This window comes from Pholis gunnellus (assembly GCF_910591455.1).
Source record: "Pholis gunnellus genome assembly, chromosome: 2".
Taxonomy (NCBI): Eukaryota; Metazoa; Chordata; class Actinopteri; order Perciformes; family Pholidae; genus Pholis; species Pholis gunnellus.
The window spans coordinates 18,100,365-18,126,286 of record NC_136536.1 but is presented as its reverse complement, the minus strand read 5'-3'; the positions used below and the strand labels follow the sequence as shown (position 1 = coordinate 18,126,286).

Here is a 25,922-nt window from a genome sequence, read left to right as displayed (position 1 = left end):
ACCTAAACTTTTCTGTCGCTAATGTAAAAAATCAATTAAAACAAATAGATTCGTGAATTGTGTTTAATTTGCGTGATTTAAAAAAAAGGGTGAATTTCACAAAACAAATCCATAATACAAAAATATGCATGAATATTGGATTTTAATAATTGTTACTGTAAACTAGAAACAGCTTTGTGTGACGCAATGGCAACACTTGGCTCATGATTATGAGCAATAATGCTGAATCATCAGTTTGCCAAATATTAAATGTGTATAATTGAATGTAATGTTATCATACCGGGGCAGGAGAGAGTGGAAATGTTTTCAGAAACCTTAAATGGTTTCATCAGTTACCAGTTTGAAACACAGATAACATTTAGGACAAATCAATTGAGAGTCAAAGTGTTCTTATGTCCCTCCTCTCATGGCTGTCAGGTTGTGTCTCAGTGCCTGCAGTTCCTGGATCAGCAGTGACAGCTGTGTGGCTGAGGCCTCTTTCTCATTCACTGCCTCAGCCAGCGTCCGGACTGCGCCGCCCTGCTGGACTGGAGGCAAAAAGCCAAACTGTCAGCTTGTCTATCTAGGGTTAGATTCACAGACAGGTTTTGTTTTTTTTAAACCTAGTGATTACATGACATAGCTTGAGGTAGAAATTTAAGTGGGAAATTGCGATAATTGATGCAAAGACATTTGGAGAGACAAGCTTCATAGTACAAAATATCCAGGAAATATCAGGGGAAACAAATGAACATGAATGAATCTGGTATCTCACCCAAAAAGTAGAAGATGAGTAACACTGTCAGCAGAAGCAGAGTGATGATAGCACAGCCCATAGCGTAGGCATGCGATGAACTGGGCGTTAACATGTCCTGTAGACGACTCTGCCATTTGCTGCTGATCGGACGGCCTCTTTGATTGACAGTTGTCGTGTCGCTTGTGTAGAGATTCCCATTCGAGGAGGGCGAGTAAGCAGGACGAGGAGGCCTCATCCCTGAAATCATAGACAGCGGATCAATGTCAGTGTGTTTGTACTTAGCTGGTTCGAAGTGTGCGTTGACCTTCTTGGCGGTCGTTTGGGGGGCCGGTGTGGCTGTGTTTGATGTGTTTGTGTGTGTGTGTGTGTACCTTTGTACCTGCGTTTGGAGTGTGTGTGTGTACCTTTGCAGCTGCATTCAGGGGGCTGCGTTCGGGGTGTGTGTGCATACCTTTGTGGCCGCTTGAGGTGTGTGTGTACCTTTGTGGCTGTGTTCATAGTTTGCGTATACCTTTGTGGTTGAGTTTGGTGTGTGTGTGTATATTTGTGGCTGCATTCTGCGGTCAGAGTTTGTGTGTATCTTTGTGGCTGAGTTCGGGGTGTGTGTGTATCTTTGTGTCTGTGTTCAGTGTGTGTGTGTATCTTTGTGTCTGCGTTCAGTGTGTGTGTGTATCTTTGTGTCTGTGTTCAGAGTGCGTGTGCATCTTTGTGGCTGAGTTCGCGGTGTGTTTGTACCTTTGAGTTCGGGGTGTGTTCGGTGGAGATCATTGATAGAATCCACAGAATGTAGCTCGATCTCGGTGAGATCTCTGTCGCTGACCCTGTGGAACTGAGGGGTAGTCTGGGAGGACGGAGGCCTCGACATCTCGCCTCCTCTTGAGGGACGGACAGATGGTTCGACTGCCAGAAGGTTCAAGATGGCGCTCCACTGGTCAACACCTTCTTTTCAGGGAATATATCTGGAGGCTATTTAATCTTCCTAACGTGTGCCATGCAGCTTTCCACAGTATTAGCTTCTGAAGGCCATGAGAGGCAACACCTTTAAAAAAAGAAATGAAAACATCCACTAAGATGGTGTGTGAGGGAATTGGGCTCTGAATAACTTAACGGGCTTTGTTGGGATAGTTTGTAATTGGAATGTCAGCTACACAAAATAACATTATTTTGATGAATACTTCTGGCTTACTTCATAGGAGACACAGCAGCAGCTACTGCAGATGCTTTTTGTCTGCATTAGAAAATGGAATTGTTTGTACTAAATCTCAAATACCATGTTGGTAATTACTAGAGGTGAGAATATGATGGGTTGGTTCTGAAAGTGGAAGAGAAAAGAGGGAAAGAATTAAAGGATATTCTTTTGTTCAAATAAAAACAGAGCAGTATCATGTGAGAGACGGCAACAAAACAGATCAACTTGGTTTCTAATTGAAGACAAAACAAACGGGTCATATGAATAGCTGATTTATCAGACCTATTAATAGCTGGTGATCAAACCCATAAAGGCACAAGGACAGGACAGGACCTATCTAACGACTAACTGAATAAAGGAGTGGATGATTAACTGCCTGACATACCTGATTTACCTTACTGTGCTCAAGACACTGTGTAGCCAAACCAGATCAGTTTTTTGGGATAAGATATAGAATACTGTTCTTCTCGTCCCACTTACCGTCTGTCCCCACGAAATGAGAGCTGTGTTGGGTTTTATGTCTGCTTGTTTATTCTTGTCAGTCTGTCGTTCTTCTTGTTCACCCAGTCTCCTCACACTCAGACACCCGATTACCAAAACATGTGTGCGCACCCACAGGAGCAGCAATGAGATACATCGAATATCCACACAGGTTATCCAGGAGCCACACAGTGACTAAAGTAATCCAAATGAACTCAAATTAAGAGTTTCCAATAAAGTCCTTGATGTATGAAAGCAAATGGGAACCTCCAGGTTTTGCCTCAGGGTCTTGCTCCTCATGAATGTGTGTGTGTGTGTGTGTGTGTGTGTGTGTGTGTGTGTGTGTGTGTGTGTGTGTGTGTGTGTGTGTCACTGAGCAACTGTAGGACGCCACAGTGCCACCCCCTCCAACTGAGTATGTTTGGTTGTGTCCATGTTCTGATTTAGCTGCCCTGCTAAAGAGGTAGAGAGAGAGAGAGAGAGAGAGAGAGAGAGCGAGCAAGTCTTCTCAGCTCTATTACCCCCCTCCAAACATGCTCACATGCGCCCAACCCTGCTTGCCCTCCAGGCCTAAAATAGCAGCAGGCATGGGGGTATTATTAGTCTCTCAGGCCAAAGGATGACTCAATGATCTGGATGGAGGGCATGATGGGGTACGAAGGGATAAACACACACACACACACACACACACACACACAAACTCATAAAAACTCACATGGACAAATATCATTGGGTGCACAGGTAGGACAGGTAGGCAACTTTATCTGACCAAAAACAACTCTTATGTTTTTGGGAACTTAAAATAACGACAGATGAGATTAAATGTCTTGATTTCCATAGGCTGTAAATAAGAAAATAGCAATTGGCAAAATCCAACTCTTGGATGTATGATTTCCACTTTATTAAGATACAATTAGTAAATGAAATATGTACAATGAGCATAATGGAGACTTATGATCTGATACTACCTGCTTTAATATTGAACATGCTGCTGAAGTACATAAAGGGGTGTAAAGAATGCACAGAACAACATGGAGAGGCCTCTAAAAAAACAAAATGAAAGAAAAAAACAATACAATAAAAAACTAACAGATATGTGTGAGGATCCTGTTGGCGCTGCGATCTAAGGCACAAGCCATTTAAAACCCTCCCTGATTTGGAATGTGTTAGTTTGCAGTTTGCCCTGCAAGAGCCATCAAACTTTGAACTCCTGCAGGTCAGACTCATCAACTACACATCCCACAAGTCTTTGCTCCTTCCTCCAATCGCTACCGCTTCGTGTGTTTTTGCCAGAACGCGAGCAGGAATCCCAAAGTGTGGAGTCCAAAGAGTTTAGTAGGACAGCGGCGGAAGTGTTGCCTCTCAGACGGGCGCGCGTGAGACCTCAGCGGGGGAAACAGGAGGCATGATGTGGGCTCGGTTGCTGGTCGGCGTCGGGGGTTCGGGGCTCGGGCTGCGGGCTTCCAGGGACGGTTTGCTGCGGGCGGCTGCTGCGGGACATGCGGGGAAGAGGCAGGCTTCGAGCGGAGACGTAAGTGCACCGCGAAGTGTCACCGCACGGCAAAAACAAGCTACAACTTATCCAAAGTGCTCGTGCGTCTCTTTGGGTAAAGCAGCTTTTCGCACAGTTTTCTGACTGGACGAGGATGAAATCAAATAGTATCATTTGGACACAGTGGTGCAAGGTGTTACTGCTGCCTGCTTTACTATACGTCTTATCATACGATATAAAGGTTGTAGACATATGCTGTGTTAATTGTTCTCAGTTGTAGGTTTAATATTAATTTGGTTTATGCCATATTTTTTATTTCCTGTATGATATTTGAAATGTAGTTGTTAATCAAAGTTGTTATGATACAGTGGGTGTTTGTGGAGTCGATGTTAGAGCCGTTGCATTTGAACGTCACTCCAGGAATCCTCCTTTTAGTGTTGCTGCATTACAATAATGACATCAGTGTGTCACAGCAGCAGTGATTTCATGCAGACATAATGTACATCTGTCCCGGCAGACTGCCATCCTGCCTCCCTCTGTCTGCTTCACTTCACTGTGCTGCACAACACGAGTGACTGACTCCACAGTGCTGTGAGCGCTGCCTCTGCTGACTAAATGTGGGGCTTTGCCCACAATCATTCATTCAATCGCTCAGCAATGCATTCATTACCTCACTGAGGAGGTTATGAATGAAATGGTCAGTAAAATGATGCAAAATATAAGTTCTTTATTGTATATCCTTTTATTTTTATAAATCCTCAGTCAGCATATCTTTGAGTGTTGCACAAAGCAAAAAAAGGGGTTAAACAGACTAAAGTCCCTCTAATAACCATGTGGCCATCCGTTATCTATAGTTCATTAATTGTAGGTGTGTGTGTGTGTGTGTGTGTGTGTGTGTGTGTGTGTGTGTGTGTGTGTGTGTGTGTGTGTGTGTGTGTGTGTGTGTGTGTGTGTGTGTGTGTGTGTGTGTTCACGTATTACAACCAGAACAACCACCTCTCCTTTGTTCATTCAAATCAACAGCTGACTTTGGACTTGAACAGTTTCGTAAAAAAACAATTGAGTGTTATGTAAAGTGCCGACCCACTCTTTCCCATAATGCACTTCTGCTGCTGCGCTGATAAGCCCCCCTCACCGGTGGGTTCGTAGGTCAGAAGTCAGTGCACAAAAGAACACAACACAGGTGTGTAGAAACAACTGACCTGTCACGCTACTTTGACAAGTATATGCTTCCTCTTTGGATTGTGATGCAATATGTTACAGATTGTCATTACATTGAAAAATACCATACAACAATTAAGTACTAAAGTACTAAAATATCCTATTTATAGCACCCTTAAGCATAATAATGAATACATCAAAATGTACGTACTGTATTCCATGTGTTTCCTATTTTCCGGTTCATGCAGCATAGCGTTTCATTTCCCACCAGGCTGCCTTGAAGAAGACTCCGCTGTTTGACTTCCACAGGGAGCAGGGGGGGAAGATGGTGGAGTTTGCAGGCTGGAGTATGCCAGTCCAGTACAAAGACAGTCACATCGCCTCACACATGCACACCAGAGAGCACTGCTCCATCTTCGACGTCAGCCACATGCTGCAGGTGAGATCAGCGTAAACAAACACACACAAATACATACAGTACACTCCTGAACACAGGTAAACAGATACCGTATATACCTTTATACAAACTCACATATCATAGATAACATATCATCATAGTAAAATACAGCACTCTGTCAATTAGACTTGTTTTGATCCACGAAGCAACCCACCGGAAAAAGAAACGATCTCATTGCTGTGTTTAAATATATCCTTTTTCTTTTTTTTCTCTCAGACCAAAGTCCACGGCAAAGACCGGGTGAAGTTCATGGAGTCTCTCGTGGTTGCAGATATCGCAGAACTCAAGGACAACCAAGTGAGATGAAGGATTGTTTCATGTTGAAACTACAAAAACAGATTGTTTTTATCACTTTTCAGACACATTATCCCCGTTTTAAGTTGGTATGTGGGGAACTTGTTTGTTAACAGTTGGATATTTAGACATTCAGCGGATACATTAGCATTTATTTCGAGTGTTTCTGGCCGCCTGATGAATATAAGTCTCGTGTAACTCTCCTTGTGGCTCTACTTCGGGTAGAAAGAGAGTACATGTGATAAGAAATAATTCTATATCTGACATTATATCACACAGTTTTGTATGATTTTCCACATTTTGGTTATTTTGAAAAGATAGTGCCAACTTCTGGAAATTAATAAGCTTTATGATTGGATCATCTAAGACACATTTACTGTGAACAGGGCCTTGCACAGGTAACACTTACTCGTCTTTTTCCTCTCGCCCCTCAGGGTACGTTGTCCCTCTTCACCACTGAGAAAGGAGGGATTATTGACGACCTCATTGTGACAAAGACGGACCAGGGCTACCTCTACGTCGTCTCCAACGCTGGCTGCTCCGACAAGGACTCGGCTCATATGAAGGTAAGAGCAGACAGAGAGAGTGTGTGTAGACAGACGGGTCTGGAGTGTGGTAGACTGATGGAAGGTGTGTGTGTGTGTGTGTGTGTTTTGCCTCTAGACCAGACTAGCAGAGTTCAAAGCTGAAGGTTTTGATGTGGATCTGGAGTTCCTTGATGAGGCGCTGATTGCTCTGCAAGGTAAACTATTCTTCCTTACTTCATTCCTTTCCTACACCCCCTATTTCGTTGTTGTTTCTGTCCTTCCTCTCTTTTTCCTCAGCCCATCATTCTTCATTTCTGCCCTGCTTCTTGTTTTTATTCAAGGAACCTATAAAAGAAGGAAGGGTCAAGAACTCTCATTAGTGCCAAGCCGGTAGTATTCTTCATGCGTCTTTGTTATCAATAACTAACCAACCATCAAACAGTCAGTGTCATTTTATATTATTCAGAGAAATTAGAATAGTGTCACGATAACTCAATAACCCTTCTTTCTTTTAGATATCCCTGGCCTCGATCTGGATTTTACTACTATTTCATTCCTCTCTTCCCAGTTATAGTAACAATATCTCACTTTCTTTCTTTGCCCCACACTGAATCTTTTATTAACTGCTATTTTATATTTTTCTGGCTGTTTGACCTCCTCTGTGTCGGACTCTCCATGCCGTAGTACATGTAGATAGTAGACAGTTGTGTTGTGTGTTGTCAGGTCCATCCATGGCTCAGGTGCTCCAGGAGGGGCTAAAGGAGGACCTCACTAAGCTGACCTTCATGACCTCCACCTTGGCCACTGTGTTTGGTATTCCTGGCTGCAGGGTCACTCGCTGTGGATATACCGGAGAGGACGGGGTGGAGGTCAGCATCTCTTTCTCTTTGCCTACTATCCACAGAGCCCAGTCACAGCATAATAAACAATAATACATGCGTTGTGTACGTACACCGTTTCCTCTTTCTGTGTGCCATTGTTCTCGCAAGAGGAATCTCTTTATTTCTAAGAAGACACAAGATGAAACTGTGAAGAAGAAGTGTTTCTGTGAATCTGATAGTTGACTCACGATTAACATGCCTTAGCATATGATGCGTAATGTTTTGGGGAAAAAAACACAGACATCAAAAGTCTCAGTAGTGTGTTCAGTTTTGGTTAAGTTCAATTCCAATTTGTTGTCACTCAATTATCATCTTGATATTTCATTTGTTAACACTCTTTAAATATTCTGTTTGGAAGAACCTGCAGCCTGGTTCCAGATTAATGGTTTACTTCATGGATTTATCTTTTTTCACTCTCTCTGCTGGACCGCTGTAGATCTCAGGATGGATGTGGGTGGGTCTCTCTATGTCTAACAGAGGGAATGTGGGAGTTTGTTTCTCTTTGTCCCATTTTTTTCCTTTCACATAACTCATCTTTCCCTCAGTTTGAATCACTCTGTGTTTTTACTCCATGAACATTTTGAGGTCTGTAAAAACTAAGATGCTAATTAATTCCTCAGCATAGTAAAACAACTATGCACTATGTCATTACTAGTACCCATCATCTGCTTTGTATATTTATATGTATATTTAATGAAAAAATACAGTTTTTATTCAAATGTTGATGCGTTAAAATGCTGTTTCCAGTTAAAACTCCATGGATGGAGATCCATCTCTACAACCTGTCTGTGTCTCTCTGATCCAGATCTCCGTCCCTCAGTCCAGAGTGGTGGAGCTGACGGAGAAGCTGCTGGCTAACGGTGAGGTGAAGCTATCTGGTTTGGGCGCCAGGGACAGTCTGCGGCTGGAGGCGGGGCTTTGTCTCTATGGGAATGACATAGATGAGACCACCACACCTGTGGAGGGCACCCTAGTGTGGACCATAGGTAAGATTTCTGTGTTTATTACAAAATATTTGCGTTAAGATTTAACGTTCGCATTCAGTAAAGAGGCCCTAAAAACACACTGTACACTACCTGCTCAACACCAAACGGCAGAGAGACACAATTAGCGACTACTTTTAGCACTTTACTTGAGCTTTGAGTGTACAGTGCAGTCTGGTCTGTGTGTTCACTCTGTTGCTTTGTCTTCTTACGCGTTAGGAAAGCGTCGGCGTCAGACCAAGGATTTCCCCGGCGCTGACATCATTGTGCCTCAGATCAAAGCCAAGACGGCCAGGAAGAGAGTCGGCCTGGTGTCCACCGGCCCCCCCGTCAGGCAACACACACCCATACTCAGCCCTGATGGAAAGGTCATAGGTCAGAAATCAAACACGGCGGAAGTGGTTGACATGAGGGAGCTGGGGTTCCCCCTGTATTTCAATTAAAGAGTGGCCGCAACACCGGTAGAAGGAACTCAGTGCTCCAGTAGACGTGAAATAAAAACAGAATTTAAGCTAAGAATTGTTTTAAAATAACACGCAGCACCATCATTGACACAAAATAGAGTCACTATTAAAGCCACATTGTGTAGAGTTTTTACAGGCATTGTTTTTATCTTTCATGGTACTACCACTGGGGGTCACAATTTCAAATTTCACACATTGTCTCTTTAATATTTCAAATTTAATTTGGAATATTCAGTTTAGTTTGACATCATACAAAACGTACCATATCAATGCAATGAATATCAATTCTAGTAATTCTTTTTTGTAACATATTAACACATGTTGTGATGTATATTAATATTGAAAAAAGAATGGTGGTGGAACGAGTGAAATCATGTAATGTGTAAGCAGCCAAAGATTGGGTAGATTAACAAGTAATTGTGCTGCTCAGGAAGTAAGTCTGAACCAGAGAGGACGACCAACGATGTGACCAGAAAGGGATTCAGACAGGAATTTCCAAAGTATGACCTTTTCTCTGCTCTTTTCTTTAGGGGAAGTGACCAGCGGCTGCCCGTCTCCCTGCCTAAAAAAGAACGTTGCCATGGGTTACGTGGATGCGGCATACGCTAAAAACGGAACAGCCATCCAGGTCGAGGTCAGGAAAAAAGCAGTGCCCGCCTCCGTCAGCAAGATGCCCTTCGTCCCCACCAACTACTATTTTGGATAGGAGGGACACACACACACACACACACACACACACACACACACACACACACACACACACACACACACACACACACACGTACTCACACTGGACCATTCCTGCACTCTGTCCCATATGTACCAATGCTGTCCCCTTCCGTTTACCTCCAGCGATGCAACAACAGTGTAACTGAACGTCTTCATTGATGAGTCCTCTGAGAGGAGATAATCCAAAAAATGCAAAACTATTATACGATACAGTATGTGTGCTGCTCTGATGTGATCAGACACTTTCATTGTGTAGCACATTAAATGCATTATAGTTTGTCTTTGAGAGGCTAAAGCAGAGATGCAATGTTCAGTTCCACAGTGTGAACATTTCAAACAGCAGGGTGTCACTCTTACAAACAGCTAGTATGCTACCTGCTCCTTTTTCTAAAAAAAAAAGAAGAAAAATACATCATACAGGTACACGGTTTCACATGTGGATGCATGCGCATGAAATCAATTACAAACGGTATTGTTGAGTCAGAGAATGTATGTATGATGTCATGGGGTTAGGTGCTCTGTTAATATTAGTCGTAGACAAATTTCTGTGTTTTCTTTTAATGCTTTCTAAGCGGACAGCAGGTTAAACTGATTCAAGTAAGAACGGAACCATTGAGACTGATCCATTAAACATAATTATTAAATTAACTCTTTTTGTTGTAGTATATAGATTTTGCTAATGAAACAGGACATCATTTACTTTGTTTCCGCTGGACCAAAACTAAGAGATTCCAAATGGTTCTTCTGATGTTAAATCGCTGCATGTCTGCATTTTGTCACGGCCTTCCAAATCCCACAGAGTCAACTTTGTGCTCATGTTTATTGTTGGTCGTAAACAGCTTGATCAACGGAGGTCAAACAGGGTCAGCTACAAATCCTTCCAACACGAAACACCTTTCTGAAATATGCCAATTAACACAAACGTGTCAGTTCAGTTTGTGGAATTGGCATTTTTGTTTTAATTTTCTCACAGAGTTCTTGTTTGGAGGGAAATTGAGGGAGTTCTAGTTTGCTCTGTTGATTTGTTCATAAACCTCCACATCAAATAAAACCTTTTTTATTATATCATAATGAGTGATGAACCTGAAAGAGAAGTTTACGCTACATGTGGCACAATGATAACTTGAAATAACTGGAAAATATGTTAATTGTGATTATGTGTGTTCTGTCTGGCACCTAATGAAATGTAATGTCATTGTCTTTGGACTTTCTGTTGAGCTCTGAATGTATTATTTCGTCAAAAATAATAACACACTTAATATAAAAATAATAATACTGATTTATACGTTTGTTTTTTTGTCATCTGTCTTTAAGACGCACCTTTTGTGTCACTGTTGATTTTAATGTTTAATTGAATTTTCATGTAAACATTTTGCATAGCTGTTTATTTGAATAAAAAATATCTTTTGTCTATTAAACACAATTCTATTTAACATGTATTGTGACCCACTCTCAAATTTGACTGAAATGGACTGATTTAAAAATATGATAGCATTTTTTGAATACAAGACACTTCTTCACATTACTGTGGTCAGTCAGTCTGGCAAAGCAATTGGCCCAGAGATATGGAACAGGATTAGGGCCCTGAGTGTCTCATAATTTGTCTCACAATTTTGACTTTCCCAAAGGGTTTGGGTAGAGCAATGAATGACCAAAAACACTCAAAATTCAGACTTGATGTCAGTGTTGTGATTTATACAGATGTTCTATATGTTCTACTTTATTTTGTATCATTATTTTCAGTGGGTGGTAGATTTAGAAGCAAGGACTGTGGTGTGTGTTATAAGAACCCTCACAGCACCACTTTGTTTTTGTTTTCCAGGGCAGTTTTCTGCCTAGTTCCAAATTGTAGAGTTTCAGTTTAAGCATTTAAAATATATATATATATATATATATATATATATATATATATATATATATATATATATATATATATATATATATATATACAGTATAACATATAATAATGACAAATACTTGCCAGATTTTGAAAGTTAAATTTCTCCTGAAAAAAAGGAGCAAAATAATTTACAAAAAGGACATTTTCTAACTCATTTATTGAAGACAAAAGACAAAAAGGACCAGGCGGCCTGTCACAATTATAGTAGTAAAAGGGTTAATGAATCTCAAATGACATCCACTGAATTTATTTACTTTTTCCTTTATATTAATTCTATGTCTACCCCCCTTTATTCAAAAGCACTTTGAGCTGCATTTCTCGTATGAAAGGCACTTTACAAATAGTTATTATTATTATTATACTAAAAATATATATCTCAAAGTATTGTTTCATTTCAGAGAATTCACTATCCTCTTTTTATAGATATATTTCAACAGTCTTGAGTTCTTTCTGATTTTCTATATACTTTTACCCAGAATTCTGACTTAACTCACTCAAATGTGGCCATCCTTCAGAATAAGATTAATCACTGAACTCACATTCATCTACAAACCTGCTTCGTGCATCATGTCTTGGGTTAGTTCAACCAATGGTGGTCTCACAAAACTTCTCATCAGCAACCTCATTGGCAATGTTGGCCCCCAGCAGCACACTCATGGTGATGCCAAGCTTCTCCTGGATCACATCACTCTCAAGTGAATTTGTAGGCTTTTGACAAAAAACGACTATTAGTATATAGTTAAACCCTAAAAGCTTAACGAGAAAATGAACATCCTTCATCTAAACATTTCATTATTCTGATGAAGTTTGTAACATGATTGTTTAATTTAAAAGATTCAGAAAACTAAATAATAAAATAATGTTGAGGTTCACAATAAAGCACTGTTGCTTCAACGTTTGATCTTGAATCACCCAGAGAACCTGATGTGTAGAGGGCAGAAAGGAGCACCGACACCTAGTGACAAGTGTCTGTGCTCAAGTAAAAAGTAACTTTATGCCAAAGAGTAAATTGTACAAGTGGTACTGCGTTCTGGAAAGTACCGGCCCACTTCAAGGTATATCAGTGATTCACATTTAGAAAGAAAAGATGTTAAAGTAGTTTACAACTGTCTGTTTATTATTAAATGACAGCTAAATAATTACCAATGAAAAATGTTTACTATTACAAATATTCATACGCCTGTTAGGGATGATTGTCGCCTGTTTGTCATTATTGTTTATTAGCCAATCAGCACCTTATTAACCAGCACCTAAAATACAATTTTTATATATAATATATATATATAATTTTGCTTAATGATCAGCTTCAGCGTAGTTTAAATCACAATTTAAAAGATACCAGCACTTCTACTTTACATTCACCAAAACACCAAAGATATGTATTTATGCTGCATATATTCATTCAGAAAAGCCAATACAGTCAACTTAATTTGGATTATTTATTTGATTCGAATTAGCCTACGTGTGGGAAACCTGAGGACCAGGGGAAAAACCCACACGGATATGAAGGCAAATCACTGTCAAAATCATTTTTTTCTTAAGTCACTCAATTACAGGTGCATCTCAATGAATTAAAATATCATCGAAAAGTTAATTTATTTCAGTAATTCAATTCAAAAAGATAAACTTGTATATTATGTAGATTCATTACACACAAGGTGATATATTCCAAGTGTTTATTTTTTTTTATTTCGATGTTTATAGCTTACAGCTAATGAAAACCTAAAATTTAGTATCTCAGAACATTTGAATATTACATAAGACCAGTTTAAAAAACGATTTCTGATACAGAAATGTTGCCCTACTGAAAAGTAGGTCCATGGACAGTATACACTCATAACTTGGTCAGGGCTCCTTTTGCATGAATTACTGCATCAATGCAGCGTGGCACGGAGACTGTGGCACTGTTGAGGTGTTATGGAAGCCCAGGTTGCTTTGATAGGGGCCTTCAGCTCATCTGCATTGCCTGGGCTGAGTTGCCTGAGGCTTGAGTTGCTTGAGTTGCCTGAGGCTTGAGTTGCCTGAGGCTTGAGTTGCCCGGGCATGAGTTGAGTTGCCCGGGCTTGAGTTGAGTTGCCTGAGGCTTGAGTTGCTTGAGTTGCCTGAGGCTTGAGTTGCCTGAGGCTTGAGTTGCCCGGGCTTGAGTTGAGTTGCCCGGGCATGAGTTGAGTTGCCCGGGCTTGAGTTGAGTTGCCTGGGGCTTGAGTTGAGTTGCCTGGGGCTTGAGTTGAGTTGCCTGGGGCTTGAGTTGAGTTGCCTGGGCATGAGTTGAGTTGCCCGGGCTTGAGTTGAGTTGCCCGGGCTTGAGTTGAGTTGCCCGGGCTGAGGAGAAAAAGGACTGGACTGTTGCTCAGTGGTCCAAAGTCCTCTTTTCAGATTTTGCATTGCATTTGGAAATCAAGACCGCTATCAAAGCAACCGTGGCTGTAATGTAATGTCCTCCACCGCATGCTGACTTGTTTGTCTTTGCAGTGATGAACTAAGGGAAGCATGGAGGATCTTCACACCTCTTCTTCATCACATAGACAGAGAGAAGCCCAAACCTATTTCTTACAAATATGGAAGGTAGGAAATGTTGTTCACTATGCCCTCAAATGGGAAAGGGGTTGAATACAGAGTGTTGATTCAATGACATAGTGTCTGAATAAGTAAATATTGATCAAAGCTTTTGAAAGTCAATGAAAACAGCAGCACAATACTTCCTTTCTTTCCATACAAAACAATATAATTTACAACTAAAGTAACAGAGAGGGTACTTTGCAAAGGTCTGAAACCAGAGTGGTTGGGGCCTCAAAACAGGATGTTTTTAGAGAAATGCTTTGAGGTCTTTATTCACCAGTGATTCCAGGATTTTTGCCAAGTAGGTAAGTTTGGTTATTGTCAGAGGATTAATGATTGCTGTTGTGTCCTCCATTGATTTTTGGGAATGAGAATTTCAGTTCACTAAGATTTTCTTTGTTTGATTCCAGCCCTAATTATAACACAGTAACTTTGCATCTTTTAGAGGACATTACAACATTTCACAGCACTGATATAAATATTAATCCTTTCAGACACGAACGGTAAATCCCATAAAGCATGCAGTCATGTGGTGCTACAAAGACGGGTAGAAAGCAAATGTCAAACTGAACAAGCCAACTCTGTCATTTACACAGTAGGATTAAAATGACACACATATGCTGACGATGCAGAAAGATAGAGAACACAAACCACAACCAACATTCTTCCTGCATCAAGACTAAAACCTGCTTATTGTAACTCTAAACCTTGATTTTAAAAAAGTGCATATTTGTCCTAATTAAATAATAAGCATTTCTTTCAAAACATCCCTAAACTGAGCAATCAAAAATATGTAGAACAGACTAGGTGGTTTAGACACCGGAAACGGGGGATGCTAGCAAAACTAAACTGGCAACCTCGGCAGCCGGTTTGATCAGTAGTTACTGAGAGGAAGATGGTGGGCTTGGCGACATCAACGTGCTCGAAACTCCGTCCCAAACACTTTGGAAATTACTCACTCTCTCAACCTGGTATTAGATATAGATTACCGGGGGACCATCACAGATAATACATCGTGAAAACCGTTGAAGAACGTGACTTTTTCGCCATCTTTTTATTCCAAGACTGGAGAAAGCGGGGAGTTGCTGAGCGTGCTCGTGAAGGACGCTAGCCAACGTTAGCCAAAGTGTCAACAAAAGTGTGAGAGAGGGTGTAATTCTGTGAATTTTGACCCAGCTGTCAAGATAAACCACGGAGAACACACAGCCCTCTGCTGCTGCCACTTTCACACCCACTGTCAAATCTGTGAGGAGCAGACTTCACAGTTTGACTGAAAGCAGGCTAACTTTCGCGAGCTAACCTCAGCTAGCTTTGTTGTGAACTGTAGATCGAAGCGCGACTCAAAATGCCACGGAGTAAAAAAGGGAAACGTGGCTCCAGCAAGCCGGGTAAGTGTAGCAGCCATGATAACCCACCAGGAATGTAATGACTGAATATGGCAGTTACGATTAAAGTGCTAATGCACGCTGTAAAGCTTGTATGCAAGACCTTTCTCGTTAAGCCACACTAACACAACGTTAGCTGTAACAGTGACATTAGTAGTCTGGGTATCTTCTCCACGCGGCATGATTAAAAACAGCGATAACGTCACAGCTGGTTGCTCCTCTAACTTTAGCCACTTGACTTAAATAGGTTCTCCAGCCTGCCATGTAAAGCCACGTGGTTCATAGTGAAGCAGCTAAGCTCTGCGGTCTGCATGTGTTTGTGACATTTATGTCGAAGCCACTCACTACTGAGTTTATACAAGAAGTTAAAACATCGTTGAAGAGCTGAAGGAAGTGTGATTCATTTACAGTTAACCGATCACATCTGCCAGCGTTCAGGGCCCTGATTTGCTAAAGCTACACTTGCCGGGTTAAAGTTAACCGCACGTTATTTTTAGCAGCAATGTGCCGCCTAGTACAGGTAACGTAACTTTGGAGAAACTGCGTTGAAGAGGAACATCGTGTGCAACAACAGGGTCTTTAATTGCACATGATTCGAGTTAGTTTACGTGCAGTTAAATTGCAGCTCGGAAGTCAACGTTGCACGTTTCAATCGGTGTACAGTAGCGTTGCGGACCATGCATGTGCCTGTAAGGGTGTTACATACATGGGTGTATATAAAGCGAACAGCTACAGCCCCCTCACGTTGCATGGGGTGACGTCACCCGGGAAGCACACACGTGCCAGCGCCGAAATACACGCACACACATTTACAGTTTCGAGAGATATAGATTTCTGCTAACTGCGCTGCAGATTACAAATAGAGACTCACTGGGAAATATAAGACATTGACTAAGATAAGTAGTATTTGCACAAATGTGTCAATTTTATGATTCGAGCCTTCTGAGTTTGCAGCATTGTTAATTAATGCATCACTATTTCTGATGTTTTCTACCCCGCCATGGTCATCCCTGCATTTGACCAATCTTTGCATCCGTCCACCGTTCTTGCTCCACTCTATACACCCTTTACCCCTCCATTCATCCCTCCGTCCATACATCACCTCCAGGCTCTCTTCGTCAGGAGGTTCTTCAGCTACAGCTGTCGGCTAAAGCCTCGCCGAAAGGTAACTCCTCTTGACGCTTGACCCCTGACCCCAGCTTCGCGTCCACCTTCAGGCTTGTCCAGGCGCTCTTGTACGTCATTACAGTGCATGCGCTAAACCCACCGGCCTCTCTCGTGCTAAACTCCCCGTGTAGTTTTTGCAGCTGCACTGACATGTTTTAAGTTCTCCCTCCTCATACATTACCTGCCCTGGCTGCTCACTTTACTGACAGACTGGTTGACTTTCTCTCTGCCTCTTTGTGGTTTTGCAGCATATTGGCAAAATCACTTCATTGTTTGAGACCCCCCCCCCCCATCATGCTTTTGATGGCTGTTTAAAACATAAACAGCACATGACTGTAAAGAAAGTTTACCCACACTTACGATTGGCTGCTTTCATCTAGTCTTGCATCCTCACTGTATACCTTGCTTAAGTCCGAGTGTGCACCCATCGCACCATTGTGGGTGAAATCTCTCCGATCATCCATCCTCTTTTTCTCACCAGAAAAGTTTGGATTCATGCAGTCGTTGCTTGCTGGAGTGACTTGGTTCTCTCTTATGTTGTTTTATTTTGTAATTGTGTCGTCATTATTCTTTGTGGCTTTCCAATCCCACATTGCCTTACCGCTGCCGTGTGTTTATTAGTTTTCAATACTTGTACAAGTGACGTTTCATTGATTGGTTGATTAAGAGTTCAAATCTGATGGCAAGTTGGACAGACTCTGGTGTTACATTTGCGAAGTTGTAGTTCGGCAACAGCTTGTAGAGAGATCACAGGTTAATTTAGTCTCCTAGCTTGTACTACAAGGCCACCACGGCCAAAGGACTCGAACAAGCTCCAGCTCACCCCTTCGGCCTGGACTTGGGATTTGTCCGTCAGCGGATCCTCCTTCTCAGGGACCGACAGCCGGAGCAGTTTGAGTGATTGCCATGTCAGCAGAAAGTAGCAAAGTGGAGATGACACGTGAGTCGTGGCAGGGAGCTCGCGCTTATCATAACTGTGCTGTGTGTGGGCAGGCCTGCGTGGGAAGCCATGTAGCTGTGTGTTTGTGTAGCTTTAAAGCCGCCGGTGGGTCAAGGATGATGACTGGGACATAAATGACTGATACAGGTCTGATACGTGTTATCTCCTCTGCCAACGATAGCGATGTGAAAGAGAGAGGCTGCAGAAATCAGAATATTACGTAAGGAAGGCAGGTCTGTCGGGGCTGCATTCAGGTTTATCTTCTGGCAATGAAAAGCTGGTTAGCCAGTTCAGAAGTATAAGCTAATTTACACACCTGGTTTTACTGTGTAATATGCTGACGCGAGTGAAACGGTAGCCATTAATTGGACCACAGCTATGCAACTATTGTGTCATTACAGTGCAGCACAGTTTTGGCATTGATTTAATTATCCAGTCAGCTCATTTGTAAAATGTTTGAAAAGCAGCAGCCAACAGTAAGGTGTGAAAGCTTCATTGTTCAAACAGCTTTAATCAGTTTTACTGCTACTGTCACTATTTTCCTTACTATTTCAGAAGAATACATTAACGTGCCTTTACATGATAGCGTGGTGCATTGTGGTAAATTAGTCACACACTTCACACATTTAGCTGCATTTGGCTTGTGGCTGAAAATATCTTCCACCCTGGATGCTTCACTTTTATAATTAAAAGAAAACCCAGAATAGCAAGTCAGACAACGGCTTCACAATGAAGTCTTCTCAGTTTACACATTATGAGCTCAAACATAGTCCTGCTTCCAGTTACTCATTTAGCTGCTTTAGACTTCTTCTCTGGTATGGTCTTACTACCAGAGAACAGGTGGATTTAGCTGAATAATATCAGACAGCGTTTAGCTAGTTGTCATAGTCACGGTACATTTAGGCGTCGAGCCTGTTGCTATTGTAGGTTGTCTGATAATGTTTTTCATGGAGAAAGTAGATTGCAACTACAGCTTCCATGTGGCATTGCTGCAACACTCAAAGTGACCTCGACTGTCCTGGTTGACCTGAACACACACACACACACGCACACACACACACACACACACGCACACACACACACACACACACAGTCTGACCATTCTGGATTGTACACACTGAATGAGTGAATAAGTGAATTGCCTCTCTAGTCTCCAGTAATCCCACCCACAGTAGAAAGTCCTGAGCCAGCAGGAACCTTAGGGTTAGCTTAGCCTAGCCTGGCTCTTACCCCGTGTTGGGCTCAGACTCGATGTAACAAGCTGACACACTACATACACACAGGGGCGGAGCAGTGTGGAAACAATAACAAGACTAATTACCACCCAGTATCAATAAACGCATAGAAAATCCTTCTGTTGTCATTATGCCCTGATTAGTAACACAGTGATAATCAGACCCTGCAAACTCATGTCATATTACATTTTAAATATAGCATCGCTGTTATATATATATATATATATATATATATATATATATATATATATATATATATATATATATATATATATATATATATATATATATATATATATATACATACATACAGTAAGTTGGTGGAGTCTAGTCGTCCGTCTTGTGTAGACACTTTGTAGTTTCTCAGTCGGTGGTTCGATGCTTCATAGAAGAAGTCTGTCTTCTATGTGACGGCATTCTAGTGTAAAGTGTTTCTGCTATTTTGTCCTCTCTCCCTTATTATCCCCTCGCCTCACTGTTTCCCCATCCGTCTCTTTTTCTGTCTCCAGGCATTAGAAATGGGGTGAAGGGAGAGTCCGGTGCCAGCGATGAAGAGCCGACATCTGACATTCCCAGCCACGGCAGCAGTGCCAGCGAATGCACTTCTGTGGTGGAAGAGGGCGTAGGTTTGTACATGGATGCAGATAACACATACACATGCTTATTTGTTTTTTGATGATGGCCACGGTACTGCTTACATACACCAAAGGAAATGAACACAGCCAATATATTAGTGCATTTCGCTTCCTATTAGCACATTCTTTTGTGTTGGGACAGTAAAATATGGCTCTAAACTGTTGAATACAGTTAACCAAACCCTGTGTGTTGACTCGCCCAACACAGGAGGGGAGCAGGTGGATGAGCTGACGGCCCAGGAAGAAACCGAAGACAAACTAAAGCAGTGTATAGACAACCTGATGGATAAGAGGTGAGGTCATGTTTTTTTTTCTCATTATAAATAGTAGAAAAAGGAAATGTCAGGAATGAACAGAAAGACATGCAACGTCATGGTGCAACACCAGACTGTGAGAGATATTAACACATGGTCCTCTCTCTCCTGGTCTCGGTGTCTCTCTCAGCGCTAAGACGCGTCTAGCAGGGCTCGAGTCGTTGCGACAGGCCTTCTCCTCCAGAGTGCTGTACGACTTCCTGACAGAGAGACGCCTCACCATCAGCGACTGCCTGGAAAGGAGCCTTAAAAAGGGTTAGAGGAAATAACCTGCTAGTGCATACAACATTTCATCCTCTTGTCTCCCAAGGTGGAACAGAAACCTAGTCAAAAACAACTGCAGTTAAACCGATTAAAACCGTCTTTTCCCTTCCAGGCAGCGTGGAGGAGCAGGCAGCGGCGGCCACGGTTTTCACCCTGCTCTGTATCCAGCTGGGGGGTGGAGACGAGGCAGAGGAGGGCTTCAAGATGCTTCGCCCCATCCTCACCGCAATTCTAATTGACAACAGTGCCAGCGTAGCAGCCCGCCAGAGTGTGAGTAATCGCATTGACATTCTCTGATATGGTGCCATGGAAAAAAATGACATGACGAGCAGAAAATAGAACATGAACATATGCATGCCATGTGTAAACGCTGGATCCTAAATGAGCTACACGGGTTGCAGCTGGAAACTCTGCAGTGTGACAATAACAAACGCAACAACAAAACCAAAAACATCTGGTTAAGCTACGAGTTTAGTGCAACTTCTGAAATGCATTTCTTCCACCCAGCTGACCTCACTCTCCCTTCCATTGTTGTAGTCTATGGAGTCAAAACATTAACAAACCGTAACCACTTTAGGGTTGACTAGGTTATTTGAATAACAAATTGCATTAGGATCATAGTAGCAACTCTATTGCAATGGTCTTATGAGTTTTGATGTTGCAAGCTGAGGGAGGAAAAATGTATTATTTACTCCAGGGTTATCATATGTTTATTCATCTGTCTGGAGAATGTATGCGTTTACAACTATATTCTGTTGGTTCTGAGTTTATATTATGCGTTTGCTCAGGGATTGTTATAATCTTACACGTATATGTATGCTCTGTTATCTTCATAATCTTACATTTATACATTTGCTCTGTTATCTTTAACCTGCGTGACCTGAAGGAACTTCAAATCTCTCTTGTGTTCTACGGGTGTTCGTTACTGAGGTCCTTTTAGTGAGAATCCTGTGGTATCTCACCACGAGTCAGATAGCAAATAAGTATTAAGCCAGCTTTTAGATATTACGGTGAAATCAACTTCAAAGTCCAAGCCACCGATCACCGACATAGAAAAAACCACTACAAAGCTTAGCATCTGGGTAATCCCTGCTTCACTCTTTGTCCTTGTTTGAGTAAATGTCTGGTTATTTGACTTTCATTTCATTTCTCTCCATCAGTGTGCCAGAGCTTTGGGCGTGTGCTGTTATGTCTCCACCTCTGAAGAAGGCGAGGTGAGAACAACTTGCTCTCAAAGGCTGAATCCATCATGATCTCATTACTCTTGTTTGACATGGTTCTGTTAACCTGTTGTTACCTCCACACACTCAAATAAATCATCCCAGATAAAATCTTATCAAATGTGTGCCTACGGCTCTATTATCTGGGATAATACAATGGTGGTATTTATTAATAGTGTTTTGTTATACATCAACAGCTCGTCTTCTCGTCCCTCATTATATTGTCTCTGCCTTCTTCCCCTCAACATCTCCACTGAACCTCTCCAGGACTTGATCAAGTCGTTGGCCCTGCTGGAGAGCGTGTTCACGTCGTCTTACCCCAACAGAGAGGGAACGCTGCCCACACCCAAACCCGGCAGTCCAGCCCTACACAACGCCGCCCTGCAGGCCTGGTCGCTGCTGGTCACCCTCTGTCCTGCGTCTAGACTGGCTGTGCTGCTTGACCTGTGAGCGGAACAAGCTGTGTCCAAACTGTTCTCCTTCAGCTTAGCTCTGTTTTAGTTTCATGGTTGTGACATTTTGATCAATCCAACAGCGGTTCTCTCCCTCTCTTGCCCTCTCTGTAGTCACCTCCCCAAACTGCAGGCGTGTCTGCAGAGCAGTGACGTCAACTACAGGATAGCAGTGGGAGAGACCATCGCCCTGCTGGTGGAGCTCAGACGAGATATCGACGAGGTGAACACACACAGACAATTGAGTATCTTTCTTTTACCATTAAACCCATAGCTGTTGTAGTTCTGGTTTTAATATCATATTTCTATGCTACAATTCTGTCTCTTGTGTGTAGGACTTTGAGGTGGAGGACAGTGAAAGTATGTGTGAATGTCTGAAGAGTTTAGCCACAGACAGCAATAAGCATCGAGCCAAGAACGACCGGCGGAAACAGCGCTCCGTGTTCAGAGACGTGCTACACTACATCGAGGTTTGTGTCATAGCTGCAACGATGATATTTGTAATGAATGATTTTCCTTCTGTATTAATAAAATGGTTCCTAAAATGTCCAGCTGTGCACATGTGCCCTGGCTTTGACTGTGTGATGTTTCCTCTCTTCTCCTGCAGAACGAGGACTTCACCGAGGAGAGGATCAGGTTTGGAGTGGAGAGCGTTTACATCGACAGCTGGATGAGGAGACGAATCTACGATGCCTTCAAAGAGATCCTGGAGTCCGGAGTCAGACACCATCTACAGGTCAGCAAACACACTGGAGCCGTAGTGTCGGTGTGTTCTCACAGGAATAATCGCGCGTGCACGTTTGTGCCCCAGTAGTGAGGAATATGACTTTGGTTGCTGCAGTTAAAAAAAGAAGTTGCTCACACAGCCTCGTTCACGGTCCGCTCATGTTCTGTCACTTGCAACTGGTAAACCGTGTCATGTGACTGCTTTTGATCCACATATTTCTGCGTTACCTCCATAGAGTGATATTAGTTTTATCTAATGAACACTCTTACACATGCACCACACATGTGTGGGGGAATCTCACTGCCTCAGTATTCAATTTTTATACATTAGTTGCTCAATAATGCACAAACACTCTAAATGAGACCCCCAGCATTTTAGCAAAAGGGAGCTTTGGTACTGCAAAATGTAACCAATAATGGCACATTAGGAAGGAAATACTACTTTAGGTCCTTGGTAGGTAAGATGACTCTACACCATTTATTCCATTATGTTCTCCATATTTTAGAGGCTGTTGAAGGTGAATAGTAGATGTTCAAAGCTGTCAACTTGATCCACTCATTTGCTTTCCCACAATTGTTTTTTTTTTTTTTACTGTTTAAGTTCTCGCCATTACTTAATCACAAAACGGCAAAATAAATAGTTTCACAGTTGGACATAATACTTAAATTCAGCGTATTTTTGTTTTTGTGGTGCAGTTCAACCCTCTACTGAGAGACATCTTTGGCCTCGGCCCTCCCATCATCCTGGACGCGACGGTCAAAGCCAACAAGATCTCTAGATTTGAGAAGGTAACAGCATCTCTTCTGCTCTTGAGTCTCAACCTGCTCACTAGAACAACCTGGCCTCGGAGTGTGTGGTTGCATTTTTCAGTTTTGCATTTATGCTGCATCCTTGTTCAGCTACACGTGGCACAAAATATAGAAAGACATCCAGTGTGAGAAGAAAAACATCGTTACACTCATCTGTTAATCTTCTTCTTCAACAGCATCTTTTCAACTCCGCTGCCTTCAAGGCCAGGACTAAACAGAGGAGCAAAGTCCGGGACAAACGGGCCGACGTCATGTGAGAGAAGGGTGGGGATGGACCGACTGGATGGTATGCAAGGAACTCCTTGAGCTATAATGAGATGGATGCAAAATGATGCCTTCAACACTTCAGCTGACATAAAGACTCAACAAACCCTCAACAGGGCTTTTCACTCGTGCTCCTTACTTTTAAACTAATTCTCGAGATTCAAGATGGCCAACATTTATATTCTTAGCTCCCGCTGTTTAAGGCAATTTCACTATTCCTCCTCGCAGACATTCGCCTTTTTTAACCATTTTACAATCATCATATTTCACAAATACTAGGCAAGGCAAGTTTACTTGTATCGCACATTTCAACAACAGTGCAATTCAAAGTGCTTCACATAAAAGCATCAAAACACAAGGCAAAAAAGGAGATTAAAAAACAATTAAGAAACATTAAAAAGTCATTAAAACACTAAAAAGCAGTGTAAGAAATAAAATACAGTAGTGAAATGCAGGAAATTGATATCCTTGAATCTGGTTCACTTAAGGGAAGCAGCAAACAGAAAAGTCTTCAGTCTTGATGTAAAGGAGCTGAGGGTCTCAGCAGACCTGCAGCTTTCTGGGACTTTGTTCCAGATATGTGGAGCAGAAACACTGAACGCTGCTTCTCCATGTTTAGTTCTGACTCTGAGAACAGAAAGTAGACCGGTCCCAGACGACCTAAGGGGTCGGGATGGTTGATACGGTAGCAGCAGATCAGAGATGTATTTTGGCCCTAGTTTGATTCTTCAAAGTAGACATCAACTGTAAAACAATGCCAGAACTTTTTCTACGTGGGATTGAAACAAGTTCATTACACAGGAGTAAAAGACATGTCATCTCCAGATATAAGTTATTTTAATTCATTTTATCAATAGAAATACAGAGCAAGTGAAGTATGAAGTCTAATGTAAGACTCCCAACATTCTGAAGCTTTATGGTACATTAGAGATCTGTGGAAGCGTCCATGTTACGGTCACTGAAACCCTCTCTGGTGCTGATGGGTGTCATTTCTGATACTCTGCTTAACCTGCCGGCTTGACGGGTCAGTCGAGTCTTTTTATTCTTATAATTGACTTCAGTTTCCACATAAAGCTGCTTTTCGTGGACTTAACCAGTCGTGGTTAATCCCTGAAGTATAATGTTCGAGCATAAACTTCTGTGACAAAAAGACACAAATGGACACTGTGACATTCTGGAAATACTCTTCTCCACCGTCGGCTAAATGTTCCTCGTTGTTCCCTCGTTCACCCTCTTGTCTTTACACCCAGAGTGGCTACTTCCAACTGCCAAACCAGAAACTGACTTTACAAACAATGCAACCTAAAAGAACATGCGTGTGGTGTTTGTGTGAGTGTTTTAATTAATTTTTTATTTGACGACATGAAATAAAACACATATGAAACACAAACAAAAGGTGCCTGATTAAGAAAGGTAATGTCATTTGTATTCATATTTTTTGAGGAGAAACGTTTTAACCATTTCTGTAATTTATTATAAGAGCAGTACTGTTTGATTTTTAAGAAACTTTAAAAATGCTAAGAACTGTTTACAGACACAATAATGGGATACCAATGATGAGAAGATTTTTGTTTTGTTTTTATGTATATTTTTTAATGCGAGTGGGTGACTCATACAATCTATCCGTGTGCATGCATTGCAGATAGACTGCATAGAGATTTATGTTAAGATGTGTACTTGAATCATTAGATACATTTGAATGATTTCTTTCCTCTGATGAGCAGTAAATGCATACAGGCCACTAACCAAAGCTGCTGTTCACATGTTGAACGGTTTTGTTTGTAATGGTGGTCATTTGTTTTTGGTTATACTTAATTTAAAAATGACACTTAACAGTTGCCTGGGAATTTCAGTACCTTGGTGAAAACCTCTCATCAGCTTTCACAGTTTGTACTGTTGAAGCGGGTCTGAGCCCCTGGACATGTTATAGCTGCACCAAACTGACTCATCAGGGGTTCCGGTGTTACGGCACATGGACAGAATATGGATCCAATGAAATAAAGACTATTTAAGCATGTTTCTTTTGTCTTTTGTAATGTCAACAAGTGTAGTTCTGTGAGGAGATGGTAGTTTCTGACCGGGAAAGACTGGAATTTGGTGAATTCAGAATCGGAACCGTTTTTCACCAGATTATGTTGCACAAGGAATTTTACATGGTGGATGGTGCATAACAATCAACACAGTGCAAAAAATATTAAAATGTACAATAAAATACAAAATAAAGTGCACAGACAAATGCATCAGTACTTTAAACAAGTGCGATGTAATGTGTAATTACTGATCAATTGTTAATGCAAATATTGAACTTAATTGGATTATCTTAAAATGGAAAGTAAGATTTTACTATGATAACCTGAAGAAAAAGTCAATGTTGGCTTGATGCACAGACATGACAAGTTTTTTTTAACAAAAAGCAGAAGTTTGAGAGATTTAGGAATGATGGTGAATGTTAAACATAAATATTAAAACTTGGGTGAATAGTCCAGCAAAGATACAAATTAGAACAGCTCATTGCTGTGAATTTAGCTTCCATAGCTTGTAGATTCTACTCTGATTCCCCAAACATGAATCTGTCCATTTTAATAGTTCAGTATTGTATGCAAGATAACAGGTGTTTATGCATGGCAGTGGCACTAATAGGCCATCACTCATTTTCGT

General features: G+C 41.6%; 3 protein-coding genes across 6 annotated transcripts; 2 read left to right on the top strand and 1 right to left on the bottom strand.

Annotated features, from left to right (window-relative positions):
- Window positions 1–47: 47 nt before the first annotated feature.
- On the bottom strand, window positions 48–2,736 carry LOC306703733 (uncharacterized protein). Its single transcript, XM_079169790.1, has 5 exons — window positions 2,406–2,736; window positions 1,923–2,048; window positions 1,472–1,775; window positions 755–973; window positions 48–527 (listed from the first exon to the last, which is right to left on the bottom strand). The coding sequence occupies exons 3-5, from the start codon at window positions 1,599–1,601 to the stop codon at window positions 391–393; spliced, it is 486 nt and encodes a 161-aa protein (XP_079025916.1). The 5' UTR covers window positions 1,602–1,775; window positions 1,923–2,048; window positions 2,406–2,736; the 3' UTR covers window positions 48–390.
- A 978-nt stretch (window positions 2,737–3,714) lies between these two features.
- On the top strand, window positions 3,715–10,832 carry amt (aminomethyltransferase). Its single transcript, XM_079169460.1, has 9 exons — window positions 3,715–3,936; window positions 5,330–5,497; window positions 5,732–5,812; window positions 6,244–6,375; window positions 6,473–6,551; window positions 7,060–7,205; window positions 8,023–8,203; window positions 8,420–8,575; window positions 9,195–10,832. Exons 1-9 carry the CDS (start codon window positions 3,811–3,813, stop codon window positions 9,368–9,370), a joined length of 1,245 nt encoding a protein of 414 aa, XP_079025586.1. The 5' UTR covers window positions 3,715–3,810; the 3' UTR covers window positions 9,371–10,832.
- A 2,635-nt stretch (window positions 10,833–13,467) lies between these two features.
- On the top strand, window positions 13,468–25,275 carry ifrd2 (interferon-related developmental regulator 2). Of its 4 annotated transcripts, XM_079181129.1 has the most exons (13): window positions 14,749–15,240; window positions 16,346–16,402; window positions 19,089–19,205; window positions 19,423–19,507; window positions 19,659–19,783; window positions 19,905–20,062; window positions 20,953–21,006; window positions 21,280–21,458; window positions 21,579–21,687; window positions 21,800–21,934; window positions 22,072–22,200; window positions 22,887–22,979; window positions 23,177–25,275. In XM_079181129.1, exons 1-13 carry the CDS (start codon window positions 15,198–15,200, stop codon window positions 23,255–23,257), a joined length of 1,365 nt encoding a protein of 454 aa, XP_079037255.1. In that variant the 5' UTR covers window positions 14,749–15,197; the 3' UTR covers window positions 23,258–25,275. The 4 variants fall into 4 exon arrangements, with proteins under 4 accessions (XP_079037258.1, XP_079037255.1, XP_079037256.1 ...); XM_079181132.1 differs by lacking the exons at window positions 14,749–15,240; window positions 16,346–16,402 and adding an exon at window positions 13,468–13,858; XM_079181130.1 differs by lacking the exon at window positions 16,346–16,402.
- Window positions 25,276–25,922: the final 647 nt, after the last annotated feature.